This window comes from Carcharhinus amblyrhynchos, chromosome 6, assembly GCF_965287045.1.
Source record: "Carcharhinus amblyrhynchos chromosome 6, sCarAmb.v2.hapA, whole genome shotgun sequence".
In the NCBI taxonomy this organism is placed as follows: domain Eukaryota; kingdom Metazoa; phylum Chordata; class Chondrichthyes; order Carcharhiniformes; family Carcharhinidae; genus Carcharhinus; species Carcharhinus amblyrhynchos.
The window spans coordinates 26,205,106-26,231,032 of NC_137329.1; the positions used below are offsets into that span (position 1 = coordinate 26,205,106).

A 25,927-nucleotide genomic window follows, 5' to 3' on the forward strand; every position below is an offset into this window, starting at 1 on the left:
CACATTTTTTTTGTCTGAATTGGAGTAAACCTGAGTAGATTCCCATGAGAAAACAGATCGATATGAACTTAACAGCAGAACTGACACACACTGAGCTGTGGATCATTTCTGAAACAATATTAAAATAGAAAACAGGGAGAATTAGTGACAATTACAGCTGCACTCATTCAGAGCACTAATATACCCATTCAGGGTACACTCTCTCATTAATATACCCCATTCAGGGTACACACTGTCATAATATACACCATTCAGGTGATGTACCCCATTCAGGGTACACCTTCTCATTGATATACCCTATTTAGGGTGCACACTGGCATAATATCCCCCATTTAGGTGACATACCCAATTCAGTGTACACAGTCTCACTGATATACCCTATTCAGTGTGCACAATCTCACTGATATATCGCGTTTAGTGTACATAATCTTACTGATATACCCCGTTCAGTATACACAATCTCACTGATATATCCCATTCAGTGTACACAATGTCACTGATCTACCCTGTTCAGTGTACACAATCTCACTGATATATCCCATTCAGTGTGCACAGTCTCACTAATATACCCTGTTCAGTGTACACAATCTCACTGATATGCCTCATTCCGTGTACACAGTTTCACTGATAGACCCCATTCAGGGCACAGCCTTACCCTTTACTTCACTGACTGGATAGTGACAGTTGGGTCTGATCTCAACAGTGTACTATCTGAAAATGCCTTTCTCTGACTTGCCACTTATTCTGCTGGGCTGTATAATTGATGACAAAGTGATGATTTTGTGACATCAAGCACACTGCAATCACTGAATGTGTTGAGTTTCTGAACTTGCTAATGGAGTCACCCTCACTCCTACAGAAAAGGAAAAAATATTCGGGAGTTGGTTAATCCTCCACACATGTTTTATAATTTCAGAAAATCCCCAGCAGGAAAGGTTTTAACTCTGCTTTATTTCCTTGTGTCATTTGTTGTTTTGTAGAAGTCCTGCTCTGATTGGTTGCTTTGTGGTGGACAGACTGTACTTTGAGGAGATTGGCTTGCTGGATGAAGGCATGGAGGTCTATGGAGGGGAGAACGTGGAACTCAGCCTCAGGGTAACTATTACACGGACCCAACCAGCCAACTTCCTGCCCCATTTCCTCTTTTAATTGTTTTTGAAACTTGGATTTGGTTTGGGGAAGAGCGGTAAAACTTCGGTCTAGCAAAGCTGGTTGCCCAGCCCCTGACCTCTGTTATGTTGCGATGCGTGTGTGTGGAAATGAATTTCATCTTTGATTCCGAAGCTATGGTAAGGGTTACCGTGGTTATTGAGAGAGGCCAGTTGTCAATATTTACAACCATTCTCTGTCTTTGATGAATGGACGGAATCCTGTTATAATTGGCAGCTGGACAGCAGCTTCAAACTAGAGATAAGCTGTCAAGTGCATGTATCTGATCAGCCAACATTGCCTTTACTCTCTGCAGCTTAGGAAAGCAGTGGATAAGGATAATGGGGTCCTGGACTCCATGGAGACAGAGGTTGTAATTTTCCAGACCCTTCATCTTCTGGTTCTGCCGATATGAATGGAGATTCCAGTGCTCACCCGTCCCACTATGGACAGGGGTGGGACCTGGAAAACTCAGGAAAAGAGTTTGAGAGTATGATGAAACGTTATAGGGCACTAGTTTGTCCGTAAGAGAAGTATTGCGTCCAATAATGGGCACCACACTTCTGGAAAGATGTGAATGCGTTAGAGGGGGCACTGAAAGGATATTTATGAGAATGGATCCACAGACAAGGATTTAGTCAGGTAAATTAGAGAAAGTGGGGATGTCCGTCTTGGAGGAGATAAGGGTAAGAGGAAATTTGACAGGTTTTTCCAAATAATGAGGATTCTAAATAGAGAAACTGTTCCCACTGAGGAAGGATCAGGACACTGATTTAACCTGAATGACAAAAGGACCAAAGGCAACATGAGGACTAAGTTTCTTACATAGCATGTAGTTAGAATCTGAAATGCATTTCCTCAGTGCTGCGCTATCAGAGGGCCAGTGCTGAGGGAGTGCTGCACTGTCAGAAGGTCAGTGCTGAGGGAGTGTTGCACGGTCAGAGGGTCAGTGCTGAGGGAACACTGCACTGTCAGAGGGTCAGTACTGAGGGAGCACTGCACTGTCAGAGGGTCAGTACTGAGGGAGCGCTGCACTGTCAAAGATTAGGTACTGAGGGAGTGCTGCACTGTCAGAGGGGCAGGACTGAGACAGTGTTGCACGGTCAAAGGATCAGTACTGAGGGAGTGCTGCACTGTTAGAGGGTCAGTACTGAGGGAGTGCTGCAATGTCAGAGGGTCAGTACTGAGGGAGTGCTGCACTGTCAGAGGGTCAGTACTGAGGGAGTGCTGCGCTGTCAGAGGGTCAGTACTGAGGGAGTGCTGCACTGTCAGAGGGGCTGCATTGAGGGAGCAGTGCACCATGGGAGGGGAAGTACTGAGGCAGTGTTGCGTCATTGGGAAGGGAAGTACTGAGGCAGTGTTACATCGTTGGGAGTGCAATACTGAGGGAGTGCTGCATTGTCGGAGGGTCAGTACTGAGGGAGCACTGCACTGTCAGAGGGTCAGTACTGAGAGAATTTTTTGATTAATTATTTTGTGATGAGTACATGCATGCATTCATGTCTTATGATTGTTGTCTGGGGTTTTGTTCATAATTCCCAAAAAAAACCTCAATTCTGGAGACTCCAGGACAATCATAGCCTACCCTTAATGTCCCTTCCAAACCTGGTTGAATGGTATAACAATTCAGTACTGCATGGGGCAAGTAATATTTCTCGAATATCAGAAGCAAATTTCATCTCTTGCAGAGATTGTCAAAAGTAGTAACACAGCTCCCAGGTAAGGAAGTGATTTTCAATAATAACACACACCTAATTTACACTAAACACAAAAGCACAGATGTGAGGGACTTAATTAATGCCAAAGCTTTTCATGTTGGCACTCACAGACCACTTCATCCCATCAGCTTCTACGACCTTTAACCTTGTCCAAGCCAATGACCTGAGAGATCGGGCCTCAATTCACAATCAGCATTCTCTCAAATCCTGGGGTTGGGTCCAGGCCTACCTACTCCCGCAGCCTGTTCCTGATCCCTCCCTAATGTGGCTGCAAGACAAGCCAGTCTATCAGATACCCACCAGTGAACTTTGTCAAGGACGCTTGGGCAGCACGTTGGCACACTGGTTAGCGTTGCTGCCTCACAGTGACAGGGTCTTGAGTTCAATTCTGGCCTCAGCTGACTGGGTGGAGCTTGCAGGTTCTCCCTGTGTCTGCCTGGGTTTCTTCTGGGTGCTCCGGTTTCCTCCCACAGTCCAAAAATGTGCAGGTTAGGAGTGTTGAGTCATGAAAAATTGCCCCTTAGTATCCCAAGATGTGTAAGGTAGGGGGATTAGTGAAGTAAATACATGGGGTTACATGGATAGTGTGTCTAGGTGGGATGCTCAGTCAGACAGTTAGTGCAGACCTGATGGGCTGAATGGCCTGGACTGCATTATAGCAATACAATGATTTCAATGAAAAAACCTCTGCCGTGGTCATAAAATCCCCTTGCTGCAATCAGCAGCCTTTGTTTAAAATCTGAGCAGTATTTTTAAAGAATAAAAACGATTGGGGAATTACCAATAATCTCTGGTGGCGTAGTTTGCATTTGTAGTAAACTAAATACATGTACTGAATTTATGTATCAATAAATATAATCTAAATTAAAATAGACCCAATTTGTGCCTTTTGATATTTATTTTTTAACATAGCCTTCTTCAGTCCAGTCATCTTCAAAACAAACTTTAAGATTCGTAGAATTAAGGTAATTTTTCAGTTATTGATTCTTTGGTTTCTATTAGCACGTTCTGGATCATTTATGGTCTCAGCCACATTGGAAACAATATTGGTTGACACCAGAAAACCTGTCCTCGAGCCAAAGGTACTATGTACAATCATGCTGCAATTATACCATCGCAACAGGTTTATTTGCAGACAATATTGCTTAAGTTATTCTCCTGAAAACATAAAATGAAGCATAATGATCCCCTTTTTCTCCTCCCCCCACCCCCTCTTCAATCCCCCCTCTCCCATATAAACATGATTCTTACTTCTTTTAACTTAGTTAATCACCTGATGAAGGAGCAGCGCTCCGAAAGCTCATGATTCCAAATAAACTTGTTAGAATTTAACCTGGTGTTGTGAGGCTGCTGTTTGTTTTTAGGTGTTTTTCATTTTAATGCAGTCTAATAGGGAAAGGTTGGGAGTCGCAAATGAGATGTTAAAGGTCAGCAGAGTGGCACAGTGGCTAGCATTGCTGCCTCATGGTGTCAGGGAGCCAGATTCAATTCTAATCTTGGGTGACTGCCTGTGTGGAGTTTTGCACATTCTCCCCGTGTCTGTGTGGGTTTCCTCCAGGTGCTCTGGTTTCCTCCCACAGTCCAAAGATGTGCAGGTTAGGTGGATTGGCCATGCTAAATTGCCCTTAGTGTCAGGTGGATTAGGAGGGAAATTACGTGGGGTTACAGGGATAGGGCCTAGATGAGATTGTTTTTGGTGCAGGCTTGATGGGCCAAATGGCCTCTTTCTGCACTATAGGGATTTTATGATGCTATGTGGCTCCTGTGCTGCAGGTTGCAAACCTTCTGCCTCATAGCATATGGGGAAATGCAATTAAATTTCCCATACAAAAACCCACCCCCCCACCCCCCGCAGTACCTCCCTCGTACCTCTACGTAACCTACCCCTGTTAATATCCAAACTGGGAAACCAGGGAAGGTATCTTTGCATCACTTTTTTACAGCTGTATCATTTTTTTTCCCCAGGAGACAATGTCAACATGTCTTGGCAGTAAGCAATTTTCTTGCAATAAACTAGCTCAGATCTCACTTCTCATGCTATCTGTCAAGCCCAGCCAAAAACCAAATAGATTATCCATTCATTTCCGCAGTGCGGTTCACATGATAGTTACACATGAGGAAGGTAATTCAACTCATCTTCCTTCAGTCAGCCTAAACAACCTGTTCTCCAGGTGTTGCATCCAATTCTATCGTGAGGATTTGTTTCAGATAGAATCACATCGTCTTTTTAACTGATCACTCAGTACATCTGATCCGTGCCAATGTTTACGTGTCTTCTGAGCATCCTCCCACTGCATTTCACCAAAAGTGTCCTTTTATTTCTTTCTCTCTCATGTACTCATCTCGCTTCGTCTTAAGAACATAAGAAATGTTCGTCGAAAATATTCTGGAGAAAAGCCTGGTCAATATTTCCCGGTTGTTGTAACCTCTCAATTCTAGTGCTCCTTGGATATGTAATTAGGAGAGTTGTAAATCTCTGTTCAAGAAAGGAGAGAAGCATTTTCCTGATGAACTGGAGACCAGTTACTCTCATTCCAGTTTTGGGTACAATCTGTCCCATTGAACCTGAAGCCTAAATCCATGATTCTCACTGAAAATGGCAGTCAGTTCAGCTCAGCTTCTGTGGAATACTGTTCGTGATGCCAGAAGCTGTAGGGTCCATTCATTCCTCAGAATAGACGTAGAGGGCACTGATACAAAGTTGAACTGTTTTTATTGAGCATAATTTAAAATTAACATTACAGAAATGAATAAGGATTACTTAGAGAGAGAAAGGGCGAGAGGGAGAAAGACAGAGAGATAGATACCAGCAAAAGCTAATCTTGATATAGACTCGATCCAACCTTACACTGCCCACATATAGCTATAGTGAGCATTATAACTTTTCGGTTATCTATGTTATGAAATTAATAGGTACAAACAGTGTCTCTAACTTTCATAAACATTTGCAGCTGTGACCATGAAGGCTTTGTTTATGAAAAACTTTATTTTGCTATGAAAAAGCCTCGCTTGCATTGTGCTTTCAAAGAATGCAGTCAATTTCTAAGCTCATCCCAGCACTCCCAGCTGAATGTTAAAATGTGGTCAAGTTAGCCTTAAAGCTTAGCATCTTTAAACACAGGCAGAAATATCTTAAAATGAAGTCTTTTGCATAAACTGAAGCAAATCATACAAAAGATCCCACAGCTTCAAAGTGTAAGCATTTCTAATGTTTCAGTCTTAATGGTTTACATAGGTACAGGAGTAGGCTATTCAGCCCCTCAAGCCTGTTTTGCTTTTTAATTAGATCATAAATAATCTGTATCTCAATCCTATCTACCCACCTTTGCTCCACACTCACTGCATTCTGCACTCTATACCTTATCTATCTACTGTATGAACAGTATGCTTTGTCTACACCGTGCAAGAATCAATATTTTTCACTGCATACCAATACATTTGAGAATAATAAATCAAATCAGATCAAATCAAAAAGATATCAGGAGTTCCAAATGGGGTTGAACATATTCCTGGAGGTTTCATTATGTGACATCTTGCTACTCCCCCACCCCTACAATTGCCTGAAATGTCAATCATCACTACACTCTGCCAACTAAAGAGAACTGACTCTTCAATAGCCATCTAGACATTCCTTAACTCTCAGTCAAACATCCCTTTTCTGATATCAATATCTTGAGAACAGGAGCAAGGGTATCATGTTACTGCTGTACAGGGCCTCAGTGAGACCTCACATGGAGCACTGTGTGCAGTTTTCATCTCCTTATCCAAGAAAACACATACTTACCACAGAGGCAGTGCAGTGGATGTTCACCGGACTGGTTCCTGGTATGGCAGGATTGCCGTATGAGGCGAGATCCGGTTGACAAGACCTGTATACTTAGGCTTTAGGAGTTTGGTGCTGCTGCCTCAGAGTGCCAGACACCTGGGTTCAATTCCAGCTTCAGGTGACTGTGTGGAGGTTGCATGTTCTTCTCATGTGAGTGTGGGTTTCTTCCAGGTGCTCCAGTTTCTTCCCACAGTCCAAAGATGTGTGGGTTATGTTGTTAAATTGCCCCTTTGTGTTGGGGGAATAGCAGGATTAATATGTGGGGTTAGAGGGATAGGGCCTGGGTGGCATTGTTGTCAGTGCAGGTTCAATGGGCTGAATGGCCTCCTCCTGCACTGTAGGGATTCTGTAATGCTATTTTGTGAATACGAGGGGATCTAATTGAAAAGTATAAATTTTGGCAGGGCTGGACAGACTGGATGCAGGGATGTTTGTTTCCTCTGGCTGGGAATCTAGAACAAGGGATCATGGTCTTGGATTACAGGATATGCCATTTAAGGCAGAGTGGAGTAAAGATTTTTTCACTCAGAGGGTGGTGAACCTATTGAATTCTCTACCACACAGGCCAGAAAACTGAATATATTTCATAAGGAAATAGATTCCTAGACTCTAAATGTGTCAAGGGCAACAGGGAGGTTGTGGGAAAATAGCATTGAGATTGAAATTCAGCCATTAACTTATTAAATTGTGCAGCAGGCTTGTAGATCTGAATGGCCTACTCCTGCTCCTATTTTCTACATTTCTACAACTAATCATGGAATCGCAACAGGGCAGAAGGAGGCATTCAGCCCATCAGGTTTGCACCAACAACAAAGCCCACACAGGCCCTATCCTCGTAACCCCACATACTTACCCAGCTCATCCTTCGACACTAAGGGTCAATTTACCACGGCCAATCAACCTAACCAAACCACACTCTTTGGACTGTGGGAGGAAACCAGAGCACCCGGAGGAAACCCACACAGACATGGGGAGAATGTGCAAGCTCCACACGGAAAGTGACCAAGGCTGGAATTGAACCTGAGTCTCTGGTGCTGTGAGGCAGCAGTGCTAACCACCGTGCCGCCCCTATACCATCATGCTGTCATGAATAAACTAATAAACAATATTCAAAATAAGTGAACAACGTGGCTATCTGGAAGATCTTTGCACACAGCAGTGACCTGGTGATTAATGTTCAGTTGCTGGAGAGTTTGGCAATCTCCCTACTTCAAATCGAATACAAAGCAATCAATCACTACAGCAACAGCCTTCATTTAAAAAGCACCTTTAACAAAATAAAATGTCTCCAAGTGCGGTCACAGGAGTGCCAGTAGAAACAAAATTCGATACCAAACCCGATGGGGTGATATGACGACAGGCGGCCGAAGGCTTGGTGAAAGAGGCAGGTTTGCAGAAGGATCTTGAAGGAGCACAGAGAGATAGATTAAGGGATTTTGGGAATCAGGCAGGAGAGTTACATTTTTAAAAGATTCCAACTGAAGGGGCAGCACGGCAGCACAGCGGTTAGCACTGCTGCCTCACAGTGCCAGGGACTTGAGTTCAATTCCGGCCTCAGGTCACTGTCTGTGCGGAGTCAGCACATTCTTCTCGTATCTGTTTGGGTTTCCTCCGGGTGCTCCAGTTTCCTGCCACAGTCCAAAAGATGTGCAGGTTAGATTGATTGATCATGCTAAATTGCCCCTTAGTGTCCCAAGATGTGTAGGTTAGGGGAATTAATAGGGTAAATACGTGGGCTTAGGATACATGGGATAGGGACTGGGTGGGATTGTTGTCAGTGCAGGCTCGATGGGCTGAATGGCCTTCTTCTGCACAGCAGGGATTCTGTGAACTAGGTTTTTTAAAAGTGTACGATATCCAAGGCTGTTGAGGATCCACTGCACATATACTGAGATTTGGTTGAAATGATTTTGATAGCTGCTGCATTATTGAATGTCAGATGTCCGAGGTTCAGCTGTCCAGAATCTGCTTCCTCTGCATCCTGCTCTGTTTCATTTCCTGTCAAGGGACTTTCCACCCTCCAGCTCTGAACTTTCTGAGTTACATCTCCAAACAAAATGTTCTATTCTCTTTACTGAAATGTTTGGCTGATGCTTTATTCATAAAGTTGTTGGAGTGAGCAGTGACAATATGCAATATTCGGAAGAGTTTGCCATATCACATGTTGAAATTTCAACTGAATGTGTCTTATTTACCCATCTATTCCTATTTTACATCAAAACTAAGATATTCCACCGCTCTCCTGGCCAATCTCCCACCCCGCCTCCAATTTTGGTCACTTGAGCATTGCTGATTTTGATCCTTCTATCCGTTTTTTTAAGTTTATTTATTAGTGTCATAAGTAGGCTTACATTAACATGCAATGAAGTTACCGTGAAAATCCCCTAACCGCCACACTCCGGCGTCTGCTCGGGTACACTGACAGAGAATTTAGCATGGCCAATGCACTAACCAACACATCTTTTGGACTGTGGGAGGAAATCTACGCAGACACAGGGAGAATATGTCGACTCTGCACAGACAGTGACCCAAGCTCTGAATCGAACCTGGGTCCCTGGCGCTGTAAGGCAGCAGTGCTAACCACTGTGCCACCATGCTGCCTTCAGCTGTCCTGCTGTTGTGAGACTACTTACTTCAGCTGTCTGGGTCCAAAATTCTGGAATATCCTCCTTAACTGTCTCCACCTCTTGACATCTCTCTCACTCTTTAAGATGCTCTTTAAGTCTACCTTGCCACGTGTCCTGATATCTCCTTGTACATCTCAGTGCTAAATTTTGTTTGATAATTGCCCTGGTAACACACCTTGCGAGGTTTTACTACATTGCTGAGGCTGTGTTTAGAGGACTGATGGCTGCCTGTTAGATACATTTTAATAAACATTATCACTCAGAAAAAGTACTTGTTTTGGGTCCAAATGTCTGCTTCTAATTAATAAAAAGTAATCTCTACATTGTTCTCAGATGATTACTGTCTTACACAGGCTTAAGGTGCTCGAGCAATGCTCACAGAAGTCCAAGTGAGTTATCATCTTTCCTGATGAACATTTATTTTTGAATGTTCTCCTTCAGCATATCCTCCAAAACTTCAGGAAAATCTCAGGTGGAGTATGAGGTGCTGTTTTACTTTAGGATGCAGGCCAAAGACACAAGGTGAAATGTTAAGAGGAGGGGTCTGGTGATGACGTGTGAATCATTTTCAGCATTAACAGAAGTTAAAATTCACATTAGGCTTGAGGAGTTTTGTTCTCTCTTCCAATTCCTTGTAATTTGACTGTAACTCAGGGTTGACAGAATCAGGCTGAGGAATGAATTTTATGGCCTTTTGTTTAAATCATAATCCTGTGTAGGCCCAGAACTCCCACTTTCCACAGAGCCTTACACTAGAGGTAGCCAGAACTCTCACTCTCCTCCGTGCTGTACACTAGCGGTAGTCAGAACTCCCACTCTCCATAGAGTTGTATACTGGAGATAGCCGGAACTCCCACTTTCCACAGAGCCTTATACTGGAGGTAGCCAGAATTCCCACTCTCCATAGAGTTGTATACTGGAGGTAGCCAGAACTCTCACTCTCCACAGAGCCATACAGTGGAGAAAGCCCAGAAGATGCTTCTGGGGATCCTTTGGAAGTCTATTTGCAAGGACTGCACAAAAATTGCCCTGGGAAGTTTCAACTTGCATTGAGCAATGACCCTACGTCTGGAATTCTCCAAAACTCCAATTTAAAGTTGGAGACATTGGGTGGTTTTGACTTATTTAGCAGAATAGTTATTCCGGAAATTTTAGGATGATTGAAACGAGTCCCAATGCCTGGGTAATTATACAACTGAACCCCTCTACAGGACCCCAACTCTCTCCCAAGACACCGCCCCACAACATCCCCGATGATCCCCAATCCTACCTCCCTGACTACCTTCACTGGACCCTGACTGCTCAATTAAACCCCACATCCTCAGCCTCCCGCCCTGACTAATCCCCACCAGGCCCAATGTCTGGGTCAGAAGTTTGGGGGAAAAGTGTGCATCCCCTGACAAAAGTGAGTAAAGAGGAATGGAGTTCCAATCTGATGGTGATTGCCAGCCCGCGGAAGATGTGGCCGGAAGTTTATTAAGGACTAACTAGTCTTCAATGCAGTGGAGTTCCCCATTAGCCTTCATACATCAGCCGGGACTTTCTGGCTGTTCACACCGGCGGGATCTTCTGGGGTCCCGCCGTCAGTGCACTGCTACTGCAGGTTTCTGGACAGCCTGGGGTGGAATCAATGGGAAATGCCATCGATAGCAGTGGGGCCAGGAGATGCCAACGCTGGCCAATGGTGCGCCACCTCCAAGCATGGGAAGGCCAGAGTATCTCCCCACCATTATGCCCATTTTCCAAATTAAATGGTTGGAGTGTCCGAGTGAACAGATGTCTTCAAAGGAAGGAACATTTTGGACACATCCTTTCAAATGCTCATTCTGCGGTGTACTGGAAGCTGGGCTGCCAATCAATCATTTCAGATGAAATCCAGCTTTGTCTGGTCAATGATCAATGAGAATATGAAGGAGGCTCTCCTTCTCTCAGGAATGAGCTGCACGTAGCAGCTCACCATGGCAACCAAGTATTGATGCAGTCATTAATGTTTAAACGGTAGGAAGACATTCTGAAGACTGCCGTGCGATTTTTAAATAAAAAATTCTCAGTGTGTGAGTGTGGGTGTCACAGGCTAAACTGGCACTTATTGCCCACCCCTAACTGCCCTTTAGAAGATGGTGGTTCTTTCTTGAACCACCGCAGTTCACACGTCTCAGGAAAGCCCACAGCACTGTCCGGAAGGGAATTCAGGGTTTTGACCCAGTGACAGTGAAGGAATGGCGATATATGAGCGGCATGGTGGTACAGTGGTTGCACTTTTTGCCTCACAGCACCAGCTACCCGGGTTCGATTCCTAGCTTGGGTCACTGTCCGTGAGGAGTTTGCACGTTCTCCCTATGTCTGTAAGGGGTTTCCTCCAGGTGATTAGGTTTCCTTCCACAGTCCAAAGATGCGCAGGTTAGGCAGATTGGCCATGCTAAATTGCCCCTTAGTGTCAAAGGGACTAGCTAGGGTAAATGCATGGGGTTATGGGGATAGGGCCTGGGTGGGATTGTGGTTGGTACAGGCTTGATAAGCCAAATGGCCGCCTTCTGCACTGTAGGGATGCTATGATTCTTAATTGTCTATTGAGGATTTCACACAACACAAAATAATGTCCATGGCCTCAGAGACTGCAGTTTCCGTCTGGATTCCACTATACATCGTGCCACTTTAATATAAAATTGATTTAATTCACAATAACTTATCTCCCAACCAAGGGAGGACATTGAAAATGGAATGTTTCTGAACTGGCATCTCTCCCTATTCCCTTTTCTCTCATCCATTCATCTCATTTCATTTGAAAGCATCTCAGTTCTATGCCTCAATTATTTCCGAGATAGCAGATTCCACATTTTAACCACTCTGAGTAAGGACGTCTTTCCATTTTTCCCTCACGGATTTGTTACACAAAACATCAACAACTTGCATTTAGTAAGAAGTCTCACAACACTGGGTTTATTTAGAATCACAAGCTTTCGGAGTGCTGCTCCTTCATCAGGTGAGTGGAGATGTAGGTTTCACAAACGGCATATGTAGGCAGAGACACAATTGCAAGGTAATGGTTGCAGTGCAAGTCTTTACAGGTAATCAAGTCTTTACAGGTACAGACAATGTAGAGATCCTTCAACCAGGATCTCGGGTTCATGTCACACTACATGTAATCCTCATCATTTGGCATGGGCTTGCAAAATCCTACTAACTGTCCTGGTTTGAGACAATACACACCTCTTTGATCTGTCATTAACCCTCTCCCTACTCGCATTGTCTGTACCTGTAAAGACTGGATTACCTGAAAAGACTCACATTCCAACCATTATCTTGCAATTGAGTTGTTGTCTACATATGCAATGTTTGTGAAACCCAACCCTCCACTCACCTATGAAGGAAGCTTACGATTCCAAATAAATTTGTTGGACTTTAACCTGTTGTTGTGAGACTTCTTACTGTGCCCATCCCTGTCCAACACCGGCATCTCCACATCATAACTTGCATTTAATCAGCACACAGAGCAAAACATCCCAAGATGCTTCTCAGGAGTGTAATCAACTAATACTTGGCAATGAACCATATAATGAGATATTAGGACCAATGACCAAAATCTTTGTCAAAGAGGTGTGTTTTCATATATCTTTAAGAGGATGAGAGAGAGGGAAGTAGAGGTGTTCAGGGACAGAATTCCAAGTCCTAGCATCCCAGCTGTTGAAGGCATAGCTACTGGCATTGGAGAGATTAAAATTGAGGATACTGAACAGGCATGAGTTTGAGAAGTACAGAGATAGCAGAGAGTTGTGGGGCTGGAGCAGGTTGCAACAACCATTTACATCTGTATTTATGTCTTAACATCAGAGGCATTATTAGGGTGGGTCAGCAGTTTACCCATCTTTCTGGTAGTCAGTGATAAGATCCTGTCCTTGGCTCAGATCCTACAGCATCCACCATGGATGGATAAGGGGCTGCCTAGCTACAGCAGAGCCCCAGGTAATATTAGATCTTCATACCTTATATTCCACATGTATTATTTTGCTGCTTAGGTGAAGGGGTATGTCAGTCTCATTGAGCCTGAAAGGTCTAATTCATGTAAAGATGATCAAGTTGAGGTTCATTGCTTGTTTGGACTACCATGAGTGATCAGCAGTGATTAGAATGAGAGCATTCCACACAGGCGTGGCTGAACTCTTTAAAAGAGAATACCCCTTTAAAGGTGTATACATCTGTCTTCCTTTCCCTGTCTTTCCCTCTGGGTCTTTGGATCTTTCTGTCCATCCCTGACTCTCACCCCCAATCATCTCTGTCTATCTAAACATCCGTGTCTCTGTCCCTCCTCTTTCTGGACAGGACTTTCATGAAAGACTCAGGAATTGTGTGTTGGGTTGATGTAGCATTCCTGGGTTGAATGAATGTAATTCCAATTACTGTTGGATCTGAAAGAGAAAGTATCCTGAGCCCCTCAGAGGAAAACTTGAAGGGAAGAGATTTGCAGGGCTTTGGGGAAAGAGCAGAGGACTGAGACTGACTGGATAGCTCTTTGGAAGAGCTAGCACTGGCACAATGGGCCAAATGGCCTTGTCTTGTGCCGTAAGACTCAATGAATTATCAGCAAGGTGTATGTGATCTTCCTGCGTGACGAGAGCTCAGTATTAGATTGTGGTTGCTAAATGTGACAGGAACACTCTGATAACATATGTTTAAACCAGTAAGGTGAATCATTCCTGAAAGTTCACTTCAAGATGACATTTTATGGAGCTTGAATTAGCTTTCTTATCATATTAGGAACAACAGTTCTGTTGAACAGGATAATTAGGCTGTGTGTGCATGTTGGAGATAGGGAACTGAGAAATTAGAAAAGCCATACGAATCATAATGATATTTGGATATTAATTATTATTCTGAATGACCAAGGTGAATGCTATAGTAATCGTTTTCAAACTGGAGGTCAGCATCTATTGCTGATCCCTTGAGATGTTTAAGTTTATTTATTAGTATCACAAGTAGGCTTTCATTAACACTGCAATGAAGTTACTGTGAAAATCCCCTAGTTGCCACACTCCAGTGCCTGTTCGGGTACACTGAGGAAGAATTTAGCACAGCCAATGCCCCTAACCAGCACATCTTCCGGGCTGTGGGAGCACCCAGAGGAAACCCTTGCAGACATGGGGAGAACATGTAGATTCTGCAGGGAAAGCAACCCAAGCTTGGAATTCAAACCTGTGCCCCAGCACTGTGAGGCAGCCGTGCTAACCACTGTGCAACCGTACTGCTTAGCTGCCTTTTGAACCGCTGCATTCTGCGTGCTGTAGATACACTCACAGTGCTGTGAGGGAGGAAGTTCCAGGATTTTGACCCAGTGACAGTGGAGGAAAGGCGACATATTTCCAAGTCAGGATGGTGAGTGGCTTGGAGGGGAACTTACAGGTGGTGGTGTTCCCAGGCATCTGCTGCGCTTGTCCTGCTAGAGTTCAGGCGGTATCTATTTTATCAGAGGTTTTGTAACTGCGTAGTGCTTGTGCACTTTGCTAACAACTCGATATGACAGGCTGATTACTGGCCCCTGCTCTGGGCACAAAGGAGGTATTAATTTACTAAAAATATATAACTTTCTGGAAGACTCTGAGTTTCCTTGTCACCATTTCTCACACAAGAGTTCACTTGAATGTAACATCCTCAGTGGCCTGTACAATCCCAGCCCTGTTTCTCTGTGGTATCTAACCGTACAAGGCATTTACATTATTGCAACATGGGGGAAGACTTAAGTGAGTCAAACTGACAGCTTTTCCATGATTACAAGAATCAAATGAATGAGCAATTAATATAAACAGAACCTGCTGGAAATACTGAGTACTTGGTGGCACAGCAGTTAGCACTGTTGCTTCACAGCTCAGGGACCTGGGTTCAATCCCAGGCTTGGGTCACTGTCTATGTGGAGTTTGTACATTCTCCCCGTCTCCATGTGTGGGGGGTTTCCTCTGGGTGCTCCAGTTTCCTCCCACAGTTAAAGATGTGCTGGTCAGGTGCATTGGCTGTGCTAAATTCTACCTCAGTTTACCCGAGCAGGTGCCGGAGTGTGGCGACTGGGGGATTTTCACAATAACTTCACTACAATGTTAATGTAAGTCTACTTGTGACACTAATAAATAAACTTTTAACATTAGTAGGCCAGACAGCTTGCTCACTACCTGAGTCCAAATTGTGTACACTGAGCTCCTGCAGCAGTTGTTGGCCTCCCCATCTCCTGAGCTGAAAGTAAATGAGAGACTCCCTGCTAAAAACTCCAACCCCCCTTGGACACTCAAACCCTGCGATGAAGGCTGGGTGTTCGGGAGCTTTGAGAAAGGACACCCTCTCATCCACTCAGGCAGCACTAACTCCCGTTCATCCCTACAAAGCTTGTTTTTTTTTTAAAATAATTTTCTCTCTTTTCCTTCTCCCTTGCATTTTTCTCTCTGGCTTGCTCATGCTGCCTGTTTCACAAGCGTGTGTGTTTGTGTTTAGGAAAGAAACAACATTGCAAGATTTGAAAGTCCCAGCATGAAATCGTGAGTGAGCTCAGAGGTCGTGCCCTCACGTGGGATTTGTAAGAGATGGCATGTTTACAGAGCCAGGCGGGGAGCCTTGTGTTGAGACCGTGGGTTGTGCTACAGGGGATCCCAAAGCAGCTGCCTCCGGTGTTCTTACAGCAAGAAGTCTGACAACACCAGGTTTAAGTCCAACTGATTTATTTGATAGTAGACTCGCAAGCTTTCGAGGTTTCCCTCTTCGTCAGGTGAATGGAGAGTTCTGGACTCAGACAGTACATATAAAGCACAGACAGTTTGCAGATTACTGATTAGAATGCGAATCTTTACACCTAACCTGCTATTCAAGTCTTAAAGTGGCCGACTGTCTGAGTTGTGTACTGTCTGAGGCCAGAACTCTCCATTCACCTGACGAAGAGGGGAACCTCGAAAGCTTGTGAGTTTACTGTCAAACAAATCGGTTGGACTTAAACCTGGTGTTGTCAGACTTCTTACTGTCTTTACCCCAGGCCAACGCCGGCATATCCACATCCGGTGTTCTTTCCAGGGCTTGGTAGCACTGAGCAAGCTAATGGTATAAATTTGGCATTGTAGTTTATTTTTCATTCATTCTTGGCATGTCACTGGCAAGGCCAGCATTTATTTCTCATCCTAAATCAGCCTTGAACTGGTTGATATGGGCCATTTCGGGGGGTGGGGGGGCGCAATTAAGTGTCAATCACATTGCTGTGGGTTTGGAGTCACGTATTGGCCAGACCAGGTAAGGAGGATAGATTTCCTTCCCTAATGTGAACCAGAAGGATCTTTACACCCATCTGATAGTTTTATGGTCACCATTACTGAGACCTGCTTTTTATTCCAGATTTATTCACTCATCCCACCAGCTGTAATCATGGGATTTGAACTCCAGTCCACTGAGCATTCGCCTGGGCTTTGGGGGATGACATTACCTCTACACCACTGAACTTTGAATTGAAATATAAGCCAGAATTCACTGGTCATTGATGCCCCGTTGCTACTACCAGAAAGGACAGGGCATTTGGTACTCAGCAGGCAGGGGAATCCTACTGGCATGGAGGGCTGGGGAATTCCATACCGGCGTGAGGTTTTCGCTTGGTGGTAACTTCCCTGCCTCTGGGTCAGCATGTCCCAGATTTTAGCATCTGTCCAGTTGGCTCCAACTCTGCCCCAATGCTTCCCTCTCCCTCATTGCAACTCTTTTTTACAGCACTGTGCACAGGAACAATAGTTAATTCTGTTACCTAAGTTCATGGTTGGTGTGTCTCTCCACAGGTCTGGCAATGTGGGGGCAGCGTGGAGGTTCTCCCTTGTTCCAGACTCGCCCATATTGAGAGAGCTCACAAACCCTACACAGAGGATCTCACTGCCCACGTCCGCAGAAACGCACTGAGGGTAGCAGAGGTCTGGATGGACGAGTTCAAAAGCCACGTCTACATGGCCTGGAACATTCCAATTGAGGTGAGTCCATAGGAAGTCGTTAGCTATTCCAATTACCCCCTCTGATGGATCTGCTCACTATGGCAAGACGTTTTGTGAAAATCCCCTAGTCGCCACACTCCGGTGCCTATTCAGGTACACTGAGGGAGAATTTAGCATGGCCAATGCACCTAACCAGCACGTCTTTCGGACTGTGGGAGGAAACCAGAGCACCCGGAGGAAACGCACGTGGACACGGGAAGAACATGCAGGCTCTGCACAGTGACCCAAGCCAGGAATTGAACCCAGCTCCCTGGTGCTGTGAGACAGCAGTGTTAACCACTGTGCCACTGTTCCACCCTCTGATCCTTGTCTGCAAGATTCATCACCAAGGTAATTTCACCAGCTTCTTCCATCCCTGCTTCAGCTCGTTTGCTGCTGAAATCTTCCCCATGACCTTTAGAATTCAGTGTTTAAATACTATCCTGGACAGTCAACAAACCCTGTGCCCTCAGGAAACTCCTGCTCACCCAAAACTCTGCTGCCCATTTCTTAAATCACAGTAAATCCCATTCAGCTATCCCCCACTGTGCTCACTGACGTACACTGGCTGTCTGTCCAGCCCCCATTTTAAAACTCTGACCTTTGTTTTAATCGCCTCATTGCCTTGCCGCTCCCTGTTTCTGCCACGATTCTCTGAAATCTCTGCCCTCCCCCAAGTCTGGTCCCTCGCACATCAGGTCCATCCTCTGTGGGATGAGGAGACATTTCTTCACCCAAAGAGTGTTGGAATTCATTACCAAACGAAGTAGTTGATGCCAAAACATTGAATGTATCCAAGAGGCAATTAGATATAGCATTTGGGGCTAATGGGATCCAAGGTTATGGGGCGAAAGCAGGATTAAGCTACTGAATTGAACGATCAGCCATGATCATATGAATGGTGGAGAAGGCTGGAAGGGCTGAATGGCCTCTTCCTGCTTCTATTTTCTACGTTTCCATATAAGATTGGTGAACAGGACGGATAGATCTACACCAAAATATTCCCCATCATTTCTCACTGATGAGTAATGACAGCATCTTACATTTATACATAAAGTAAATATACTGAGATGTCCCAAGGCACTTGATTGTAGTGGAATCAAACTAAATTTGAACACAGAGAGGAGATTTTAGCTGTTAGAACGGGTGGAATTTTCCAGCCACAGTGTGTGTGTGTGTGTGTGTGTGTGTGTGTGTGTGTGTGTGTGTGTGTGTGTGTGTGTGTGTGTGTGTGTGTGTGTGTGTGTGTGTGTGTGTGTGTGTGTGTGTGTGTGCGCGCGCGCGCGTGTGTGTGTGTGTGTGTGTGTGCTATTGGGAAGAGATGCCCAGTCACTGGGGTTCCTCGGACAGGCCCCGCTGAATCCAGGGTATAGACATAAAGGTCTCTCCCCCTGCTTTCCCCATCCCTCACCTGGATCTGGCTACTGGGATTCCTGCAGTTCAGGAAACCTGATTAACCAGAGTTAAAGCTGGAAAAATGCAACAATAAAGAGGCTCACAGTCTGAATGTCAGGTATAGGCCAGAACTCTACCAACTCGCTGGCCGTGGAATTGGAGCGGGCGAGGGTCTGACAATGGAAATCTCTATTGACCTTGGTGGAAATTTCCCGTCTCGCCCGAGTGAGGCCATAAAATCTCACCCGTTAATTGTCGTCTTCTTGGGGGGTTTGTGATTCCTGTACCTCAGTTAAATCTGGGAGTGGGCGGATTGGAGTTGGATTTACATCAAAAATTGGATTTTAGGCCTTTAATTCCTCCACCCCACACCCCTTCTCCTCCCCCCTCCCCTCACCACCCCACGCGACTCAAACTCACCCACCCTCTATGGTTAAAGCTCCCCAGATGAGGCTGGTTCTCCTCTCAATACCCCTTTTATTCTTGATTCCACAAAATGCCAGTGACAACCAGGCAGTGAGGTGTATAGATGATTGTTGCAGTTTGATTTCAGTGGTTTTTCTTGAATGTGGAAAGTCTCTCATTTCTCCTGAGTGACATGCATGGGTTCATTTAATAAAGGCAGGCCAGGCTTGAGCGATCTTCATCAGCCAGGGAAGAGGCCTGCACAGCTTCAGAAGGCCATATTGTTCACCTTCTAACAAGCTATTTGCAATGTTGCTTGTGTATGTTCTTCATTCTACCCAAAGAAGCTTCAATTATTAATGAAATAGCTGTTAGAGAGCAGATAGACATCGGACAGCCATTCACTGAATCATAACAGGAGATGAACAAATAATTTGAAGAGCGTTATGGTTGGTTGAAGTATTGGAAGCCGTGACCAGATTTGGATTACCCCAGGGGGTGGCCATGGCTCAGTGGGCAGCATGCATGCTTCAGAGTTGGAAGGTTCAAGTCTAGTTCAGTGACTTGAACAAATAGGGTTGCTGTGGTAACTATGGTGATTGTCACTTTAAGGGCAACACAGCAGAAGAGTGGGTTTCGCCCGGGTGCTTCAGTTTCCTTCCACAGTCCTAAGATGCAGGGGTTAGATTGATTGGCCAAGCTATATTGCTCCTTAGTGTCAGGGGGATTAGCAAAGTGTGGGGTTATGGGAATGGGGCCTGGGTAGGATTGTGGTTGGTACAGACTCAATGGGCCGAATGGCCTCCATCTGGACTGTAGGGATTCTATGATTCTATTCTATGAAGAGGATCACCTGACTAATAGGAACTGAGAGTGGGTAATCACCCCAGGGGGTGGAGTCCTGTCTTGGATAGAAGACAGAGTGAAGACATGTAGAAGACATGTAGGAACTGGGACAGCTGGGGGGATCTGATCCAGGACAACTGGGGAGGGGTCTGCTCCAAGGCAGTGGGGGGGCTCTGCTCCAGGGCAGTGGGGGACCTCCACAGAATTTCTCCTTGTTAATGAATACTTGTAATGTTCCTGTGAAATCTGAAGAGTGCATCGTTTGGATTTTATACTCCCTTGCCAGCAGGATGTGGGTGATCTGTCCACCACATACCCGCCTTCCATTGCCTCTCCCCACCACAGTTTTACCAGTGGCAGTGTTTTCACCGAGCAATTAACATCCACTTAAGGACCTCACCCCACCAGGGCTTAACCAGCACAGAGAGAGACCCAGGTCTAGTGGCCAGCGTGGCAGGTTACCCAGCATGGCTGGCAGGCAGGGGACGTTCCTCCTTAACATGCACCCCTGAGCCCATCGGAGGGTTCCCTCCCCAAGATGTTGCTCCCCACCCCAGGTCCCCCTCCTCTCCTTGGAGCCTGTCAACTTGACCCCCTGTGAGACCTCCAAACCCTTACAACAGCGCCTATTAGCCCCTCAGGGTCCGGGTACAGTGCCAACAATGGCCAACACCCCTGGTAGTGCTGCCAGAAGTGGAGAGCTGCTGGCCTGTCTTTGAGGGGCAGAAATTCCATCTTCAGCCTATTAATGGCCAGTCGGCTGTTAGATGGGGTCGCTGACCGTGTCCTGGGCAGACTCCTTCCTGACTTTTTATCTGGAGGGTGGGTGGTTGGGACCATGGGTGTCCTGTAAAACCCAACCCATAATCTCAGCTGATGTGCCCAGTGGCAGTAGTGAGGCAGTATTACAGTGTCTTTCTTGGGTAAGACATTAAACCAAGGCCCTATTTGTGCTCTCAGGTTGATGTAAAACATTCCATGACACTATTTGGGACTAGGAGATGGGGAATTTCTCTCCAGTGTCCTGGGCCAATCTTTGTCCCTCAGTGAACATCACTAAAACAGGTGAGCAGGCCATTATTCCATTGCTGTGTGTGCGGGAGCTTTCCCTTCACAAATTGACTGCCATGTTTCCCACATTTCAACAGTGACTGCACTTCCAAATGACTTCCTGATGAGATGATACTGTCACTGGGCTAGTATTCCAGGCTAATGCCCTAGGGGTTTCTCACCCCACCATGGTAACTGGCGGAATTTGAATTCAATTGATGAAAAGCAAAGTCCCAATAAAAAAACTGCTCTCAGTATTGATAACTGGAACTGCAGTTCTGTTGTTTCACTATTCCTCATCACCTGTTTCACTGATGCCCTTTAGGGAAGGGCACCCTTTACTGGTCTGGCCTACATATGTGATTGCAAACTCAAAGCAATGTGGTTGACTCTTAACTGCCCTTAAAAAAATAGCCTAGCAAGCTGCTCATTTTAGGACAATTAGGAATGGTTAACAAGCACTCGCCTTGCCATTGGTGCCCACATCCCCTGAAAAAAAATTGGTTTTGGTCAAATGGTCTTTGGTACCTGAGTCATGAGGGGTGTGGTGTAAATGCAAGCCTTCCTTGTTTCCATGGGGCAGCAGGTTTTTTCCCATATGCTGCACTTTTATAACATTAGTGACGTTTTACCTCTCTCTCCCCTTGTACTATCTAAATCTTTCATCGAGAATTAGATTGACCTTTTACCCCCTCTTTGGCTCATTATCCATTTTTCCTCATATCTTTGTGAGGCTATGTTAGACCTTTTCCTACCTTCAAGGCATTGTACAAATGCAGGCTGCCATTAAGGGAAGATAGCAACTTGAGGTCATGTGACAATAGTACTACTATCTAGCAATTCCTACAGTGCAAAATAAGGCCATTCAGCCCATCAAACCCGCACGAACAACAGTCCCATCCAGGCCCTACCACCGTAACCCCAAGTATTTACTCTGCCAATCCCCCTGACACTAATGGACAATTTAGCATGGCCAATCAGCCTATCCCGCACATCTTTGAACTGTGGGAGAAAATCGGAGTATCCGGAGGAAACCTATGCAGACACAAGGAGAATGTGCAAACTCCACACAGACAGTGACACAAGCCAGGAATCGAACCCCGGTCCCTGGCGCTGTGAGGCAGCAGTGCTAACCACTGTGCTATTATCTCTCCAACAGGACGAGATTCTCCGGCCTCCCAGCTGCGTGTTTCCCGCCAGCGGGAGGTGGCGTGTTGTTTGCTAGCGGCAGGATTCTCTGGCCCCATGGCTGTCAATGGGAATTCCCACTGAAGTCACCCCGCTCCATCAGGAAATCAGTAGACGGGGATGCGTTGCTGGCAGGACTGGAGAATCTCACTAATGTGAACGGCTGGAGAATTCCGGCCATCATCTTCCCTTAACGATGGCAGCCTGCATTTATACAATGTCTTGAAGGTAGAAAAAGATCTGACATAGCCTCACAAAGACATGAGGAAAAATGGATAATGAGCCAAAGAGAGGTTAAAAGGTCAATTTAATTCCGATTAAAGATTTAGATAGTACAGGGGGAGAAAGAGGTGGAAGGTCAGATCGCTTTGAGGAGAAAATTGCAGATAATTGTAAGAACATTTGAGTTGGGTTCTGCAAATTTCAACATGAAGGAACCTTAACCTTGCTTAACCCTCCTTTAACTAGAGCTCTGGATGCCTTCAAGCTACTGAGTGAATGAATGAGCTCTTGCTCACCAAATCATTCGAGTCAGTAGCCCGTATCAACTACTGGTCACTGGTTACAAAACTCACAGCTTGATGTTGTAGCTGGACTGGGCTTCAAGTGTTACTCGAGACAATTTGACTAATGACCTTGTACCAAATGCTGTTCACCCACCACCCTCATACGTGTTGGCTACATTGCTTCCTGGCTAAGCAACACTTGGATTTTTAAATTCTCATCCTTGCTTTCAAAGCCCTCCATGGCCTTCTCCTCTCCAACCCCCCCCCCCCCGGCAATTCCATTGTCTCTTCCAGCCCTGCAATCCGCTGGGATATCTGCCTTTCTCTAATTCTGGCTCTCTACATACCCCGATTTTCACCATTGGTGGATGCGCCTGTGGCTGCCTGGGCCCTAAGCTCCAGGTTTCTCCAGCCAAAGTGTCCCACCTCCCTACCTCTCCCCACCTTTAAGATGCTCCTTTAAACCTATAATTTTCACCAAGTTTTGGGTTACCCGTCCACCTATCTCTTGTAGTTTAGTGTTCAAGTTTGTTTTGATTGTACTCCTACCTCAGGATGTTTTGTGGCGCCCATGGAAGTAAATTGTTTCTGATGCGTTCTGCAAATGCCATCATCAAGGATTGTTTAGCTCACACATGAATCTTCATGCTGTAATTATCTGAGAGGATTTGAGACTCGAACATTGTGTCCTTTTCCTTCTTGTCTCCACAGAATTCAGGAATTGATATTGGAGCCATTTCAAGCAGGAAAGCTCTGAGGCAACAGTTACAATGCAAGAGCTTTAAGTGGTACCTGCACAACGTGTACCCTGAGATGAGAATGTACACGGACACAGTGGCCTATGGCATGGTAAGGATCATTGGGAGAGCATCCTCCGATCACTTTTGGGTTTTAACTTAAGGTATCATAGAATCCCTGCAATGCAGGAGGAGGCCATTCAACCCATCGAGTCTGCGCTGACCACAATCCCACCCTGGCTTTATTTCCATAACCCCACGTATTTACCCTAGCTCGTCCCCCTGATACCAGTTTAATTTAGCATGTCCAATCAACCTAATCTGCACATCTTTGGACTGTGAGAGGAAAGCAGAAAACCCGGAGGAAACCCATGCAGACATGGGGAGAATGTGCAAACCGTACACAGTCAGTGACCCAAACTGGGAATCGAACCTGGGTCCCGGGCGCTGTGTGGCAGCAGTGCTAATCACTGTGCTCCGTGCCGTGCGAAAGCTTGTGTCGGCTGTGACTCAATGGGTGATGCTATTAGTTCTAAGGTCATGGGTTCAAGTCTCACTCTAGAGGTGTCTACCCATAATCTGGGACAAACGAACCCAGTGTGCTACTGAGGGAACGCTGCACTGTTGGAGGTGCAGCCTTTCAAACAGGTGTTAAGCTGAGGCCCTGCCTGCTGTCACAGGTGGACATGAAAGATTGCTCTGGTTCTATTTTCCAAGATGCCTGAAGGTGTTCTTTTCAGTTTTGTGGGGCCAACATCATCAGAACCGATTATTGGGATGTGCTAAAATGAAAACGTGGTGTAGGTTGCACTTTGAGCTTAACACTTACATAACAATTTAACAGACCATTGATAAAAGCAAAATACTGTGGATGCTGGAATCTGAAATATAGCTGGAAGATCTCAGCGGCTCTGACAGCATCTATGGAGAACAGAGTCAATGTCATTCCTATCAGTTGCAGCAAACCACCCCCACACCTTGCACCATACAAATCTTGTCTGTTTTTCCTTGTCTTCAGCTCTGATGAAGGGTCATCCAAACTCAATAAAGAACAAAAAACAGTACAAAGTTAATGCCGATCATGTTATCTGATCTAACCAATCACCAATCCCTCTATTCCTGGCCTGTTCATGTGTCTATCCAGATAAGTCTTAAATGTTGCTAATGTTTCTGTCTCAACCACCTCACTTGGCAGTACATTCCAACCCCCTCCTCCACCCTCTGTGTAAAAATGCTTCCACGGCCCATCTCCACAGAACATTTTCCCATTACCTTGAACTTGTGCCCCCTTATGATTGTCATTTATGCCCTGGGAAAAGCTTCCAACTGTTCACCTTATCTATGCCCCTCATAATTTTATAAACTTCTATCAGGTTGCCCCTCAGCCTCCGTCTTTCCAAGGAGAACACTCCCAGTTTATTAATCTCTCCGCATAGCTAATGTCCTCTGTACCAGGCAACATCCTGGTACACCTTTTCTGCACTCTCTCCAAAACCTCCATGTCCTTCTGGTGGTTTGGTGACCAGAGTTGGATGCAGTATTTCAAATGTGGCCTAACCAACATTTTATACAACTGTAACGTAATTTGCCAACTTTTATACTTGATACCCCATCTGATGAAGACAAGCGTGCCATATGCTTTCATCACTACCTTTTCCACCTATGCTGCCAGGCTGCCTCTATTCTCTCTCCACAGATGCTGTCAGACCTGCTGAGATTTCTGTTTTTGTGGTTGAATACAACAGACCATTTGGTTGAATGCCTGTTTCCTTGCTATGCATTCCATACAATGCTTCCTAAATTGATTTCAAAGCAGGAAGATTATTGAAGAACTATATTATACTGAGAGAGAGAGAATGGTCCATAGTTTTGAGGTCCAGAGAAGCTTGAGTTGATGTGACAACACTTGAATCTCATGGCATGAGGTTGCAGGTCATGTATTTAGTTTGCTGAGGTTAGAACCTAATGAATTTGGATATGATAAATCCCAGGGCGAAATCATCTCATACAACATGTTTATTTCTACATGTCTTTCAGCTCAAAAATATCCTGAAAAATGATCTGTGCCTTGATCAGGGGCCAGACACGGACAATATTCCAATTATGTACATTTGCCACGGAATGACATCGCAGGTATGTGCAGTAAGCAACAGGGACATAATCCCACAATACCAGTCTTCCCTTTAACAGAGCCGCTTGTCATTATGGGATGTACATAAGAATATAGGAACAAATTAGCATACAAAGATTTTGGGAGCGGGATTTTCCACCTGAGCTGGCCCCAAAACTGGAAAATCTTGACCGGGTTCAGTGGACATTTGGATGGTCCGCCTCCTGCCTGCTATGATTCCTGTGGCGGGCAGAACGGGGAAGTCCCCAGAGAGTCCAGACATGCATACAACACTGAACAGTCAAAGTCCACAAGACTGTGATACCTTGTGTATCAAAATACTTAGAAGTCCCACTTTTGACAAGACAACCTCCAGGCAAGGACGAAAAATCCC

At 45.3% G+C, this 25,927-nt stretch overlaps 1 protein-coding gene across 2 annotated transcripts in view; it reads left to right on the forward strand.

The window, feature by feature from the left end:
- The window catches only part of galnt18b (UDP-N-acetyl-alpha-D-galactosamine:polypeptide N-acetylgalactosaminyltransferase 18b), a 266,019-nt gene that overhangs the window by 173,750 nt on the left and 66,342 nt on the right, over positions 1–25,927 (forward strand). For both annotated transcript variants that reach the window (XM_080190078.1, XM_080190079.1), the window contains exons 6-9: positions 981–1,095; positions 17,111–17,296; positions 23,398–23,535; positions 25,461–25,556. In XM_080190078.1, the coding sequence (XP_080046204.1) occupies positions 981–1,095; positions 17,111–17,296; positions 23,398–23,535; positions 25,461–25,556 (535 nt within the window). The remainder of the gene's footprint in view (positions 1–980; positions 1,096–17,110; positions 17,297–23,397; positions 23,536–25,460; positions 25,557–25,927) is intronic.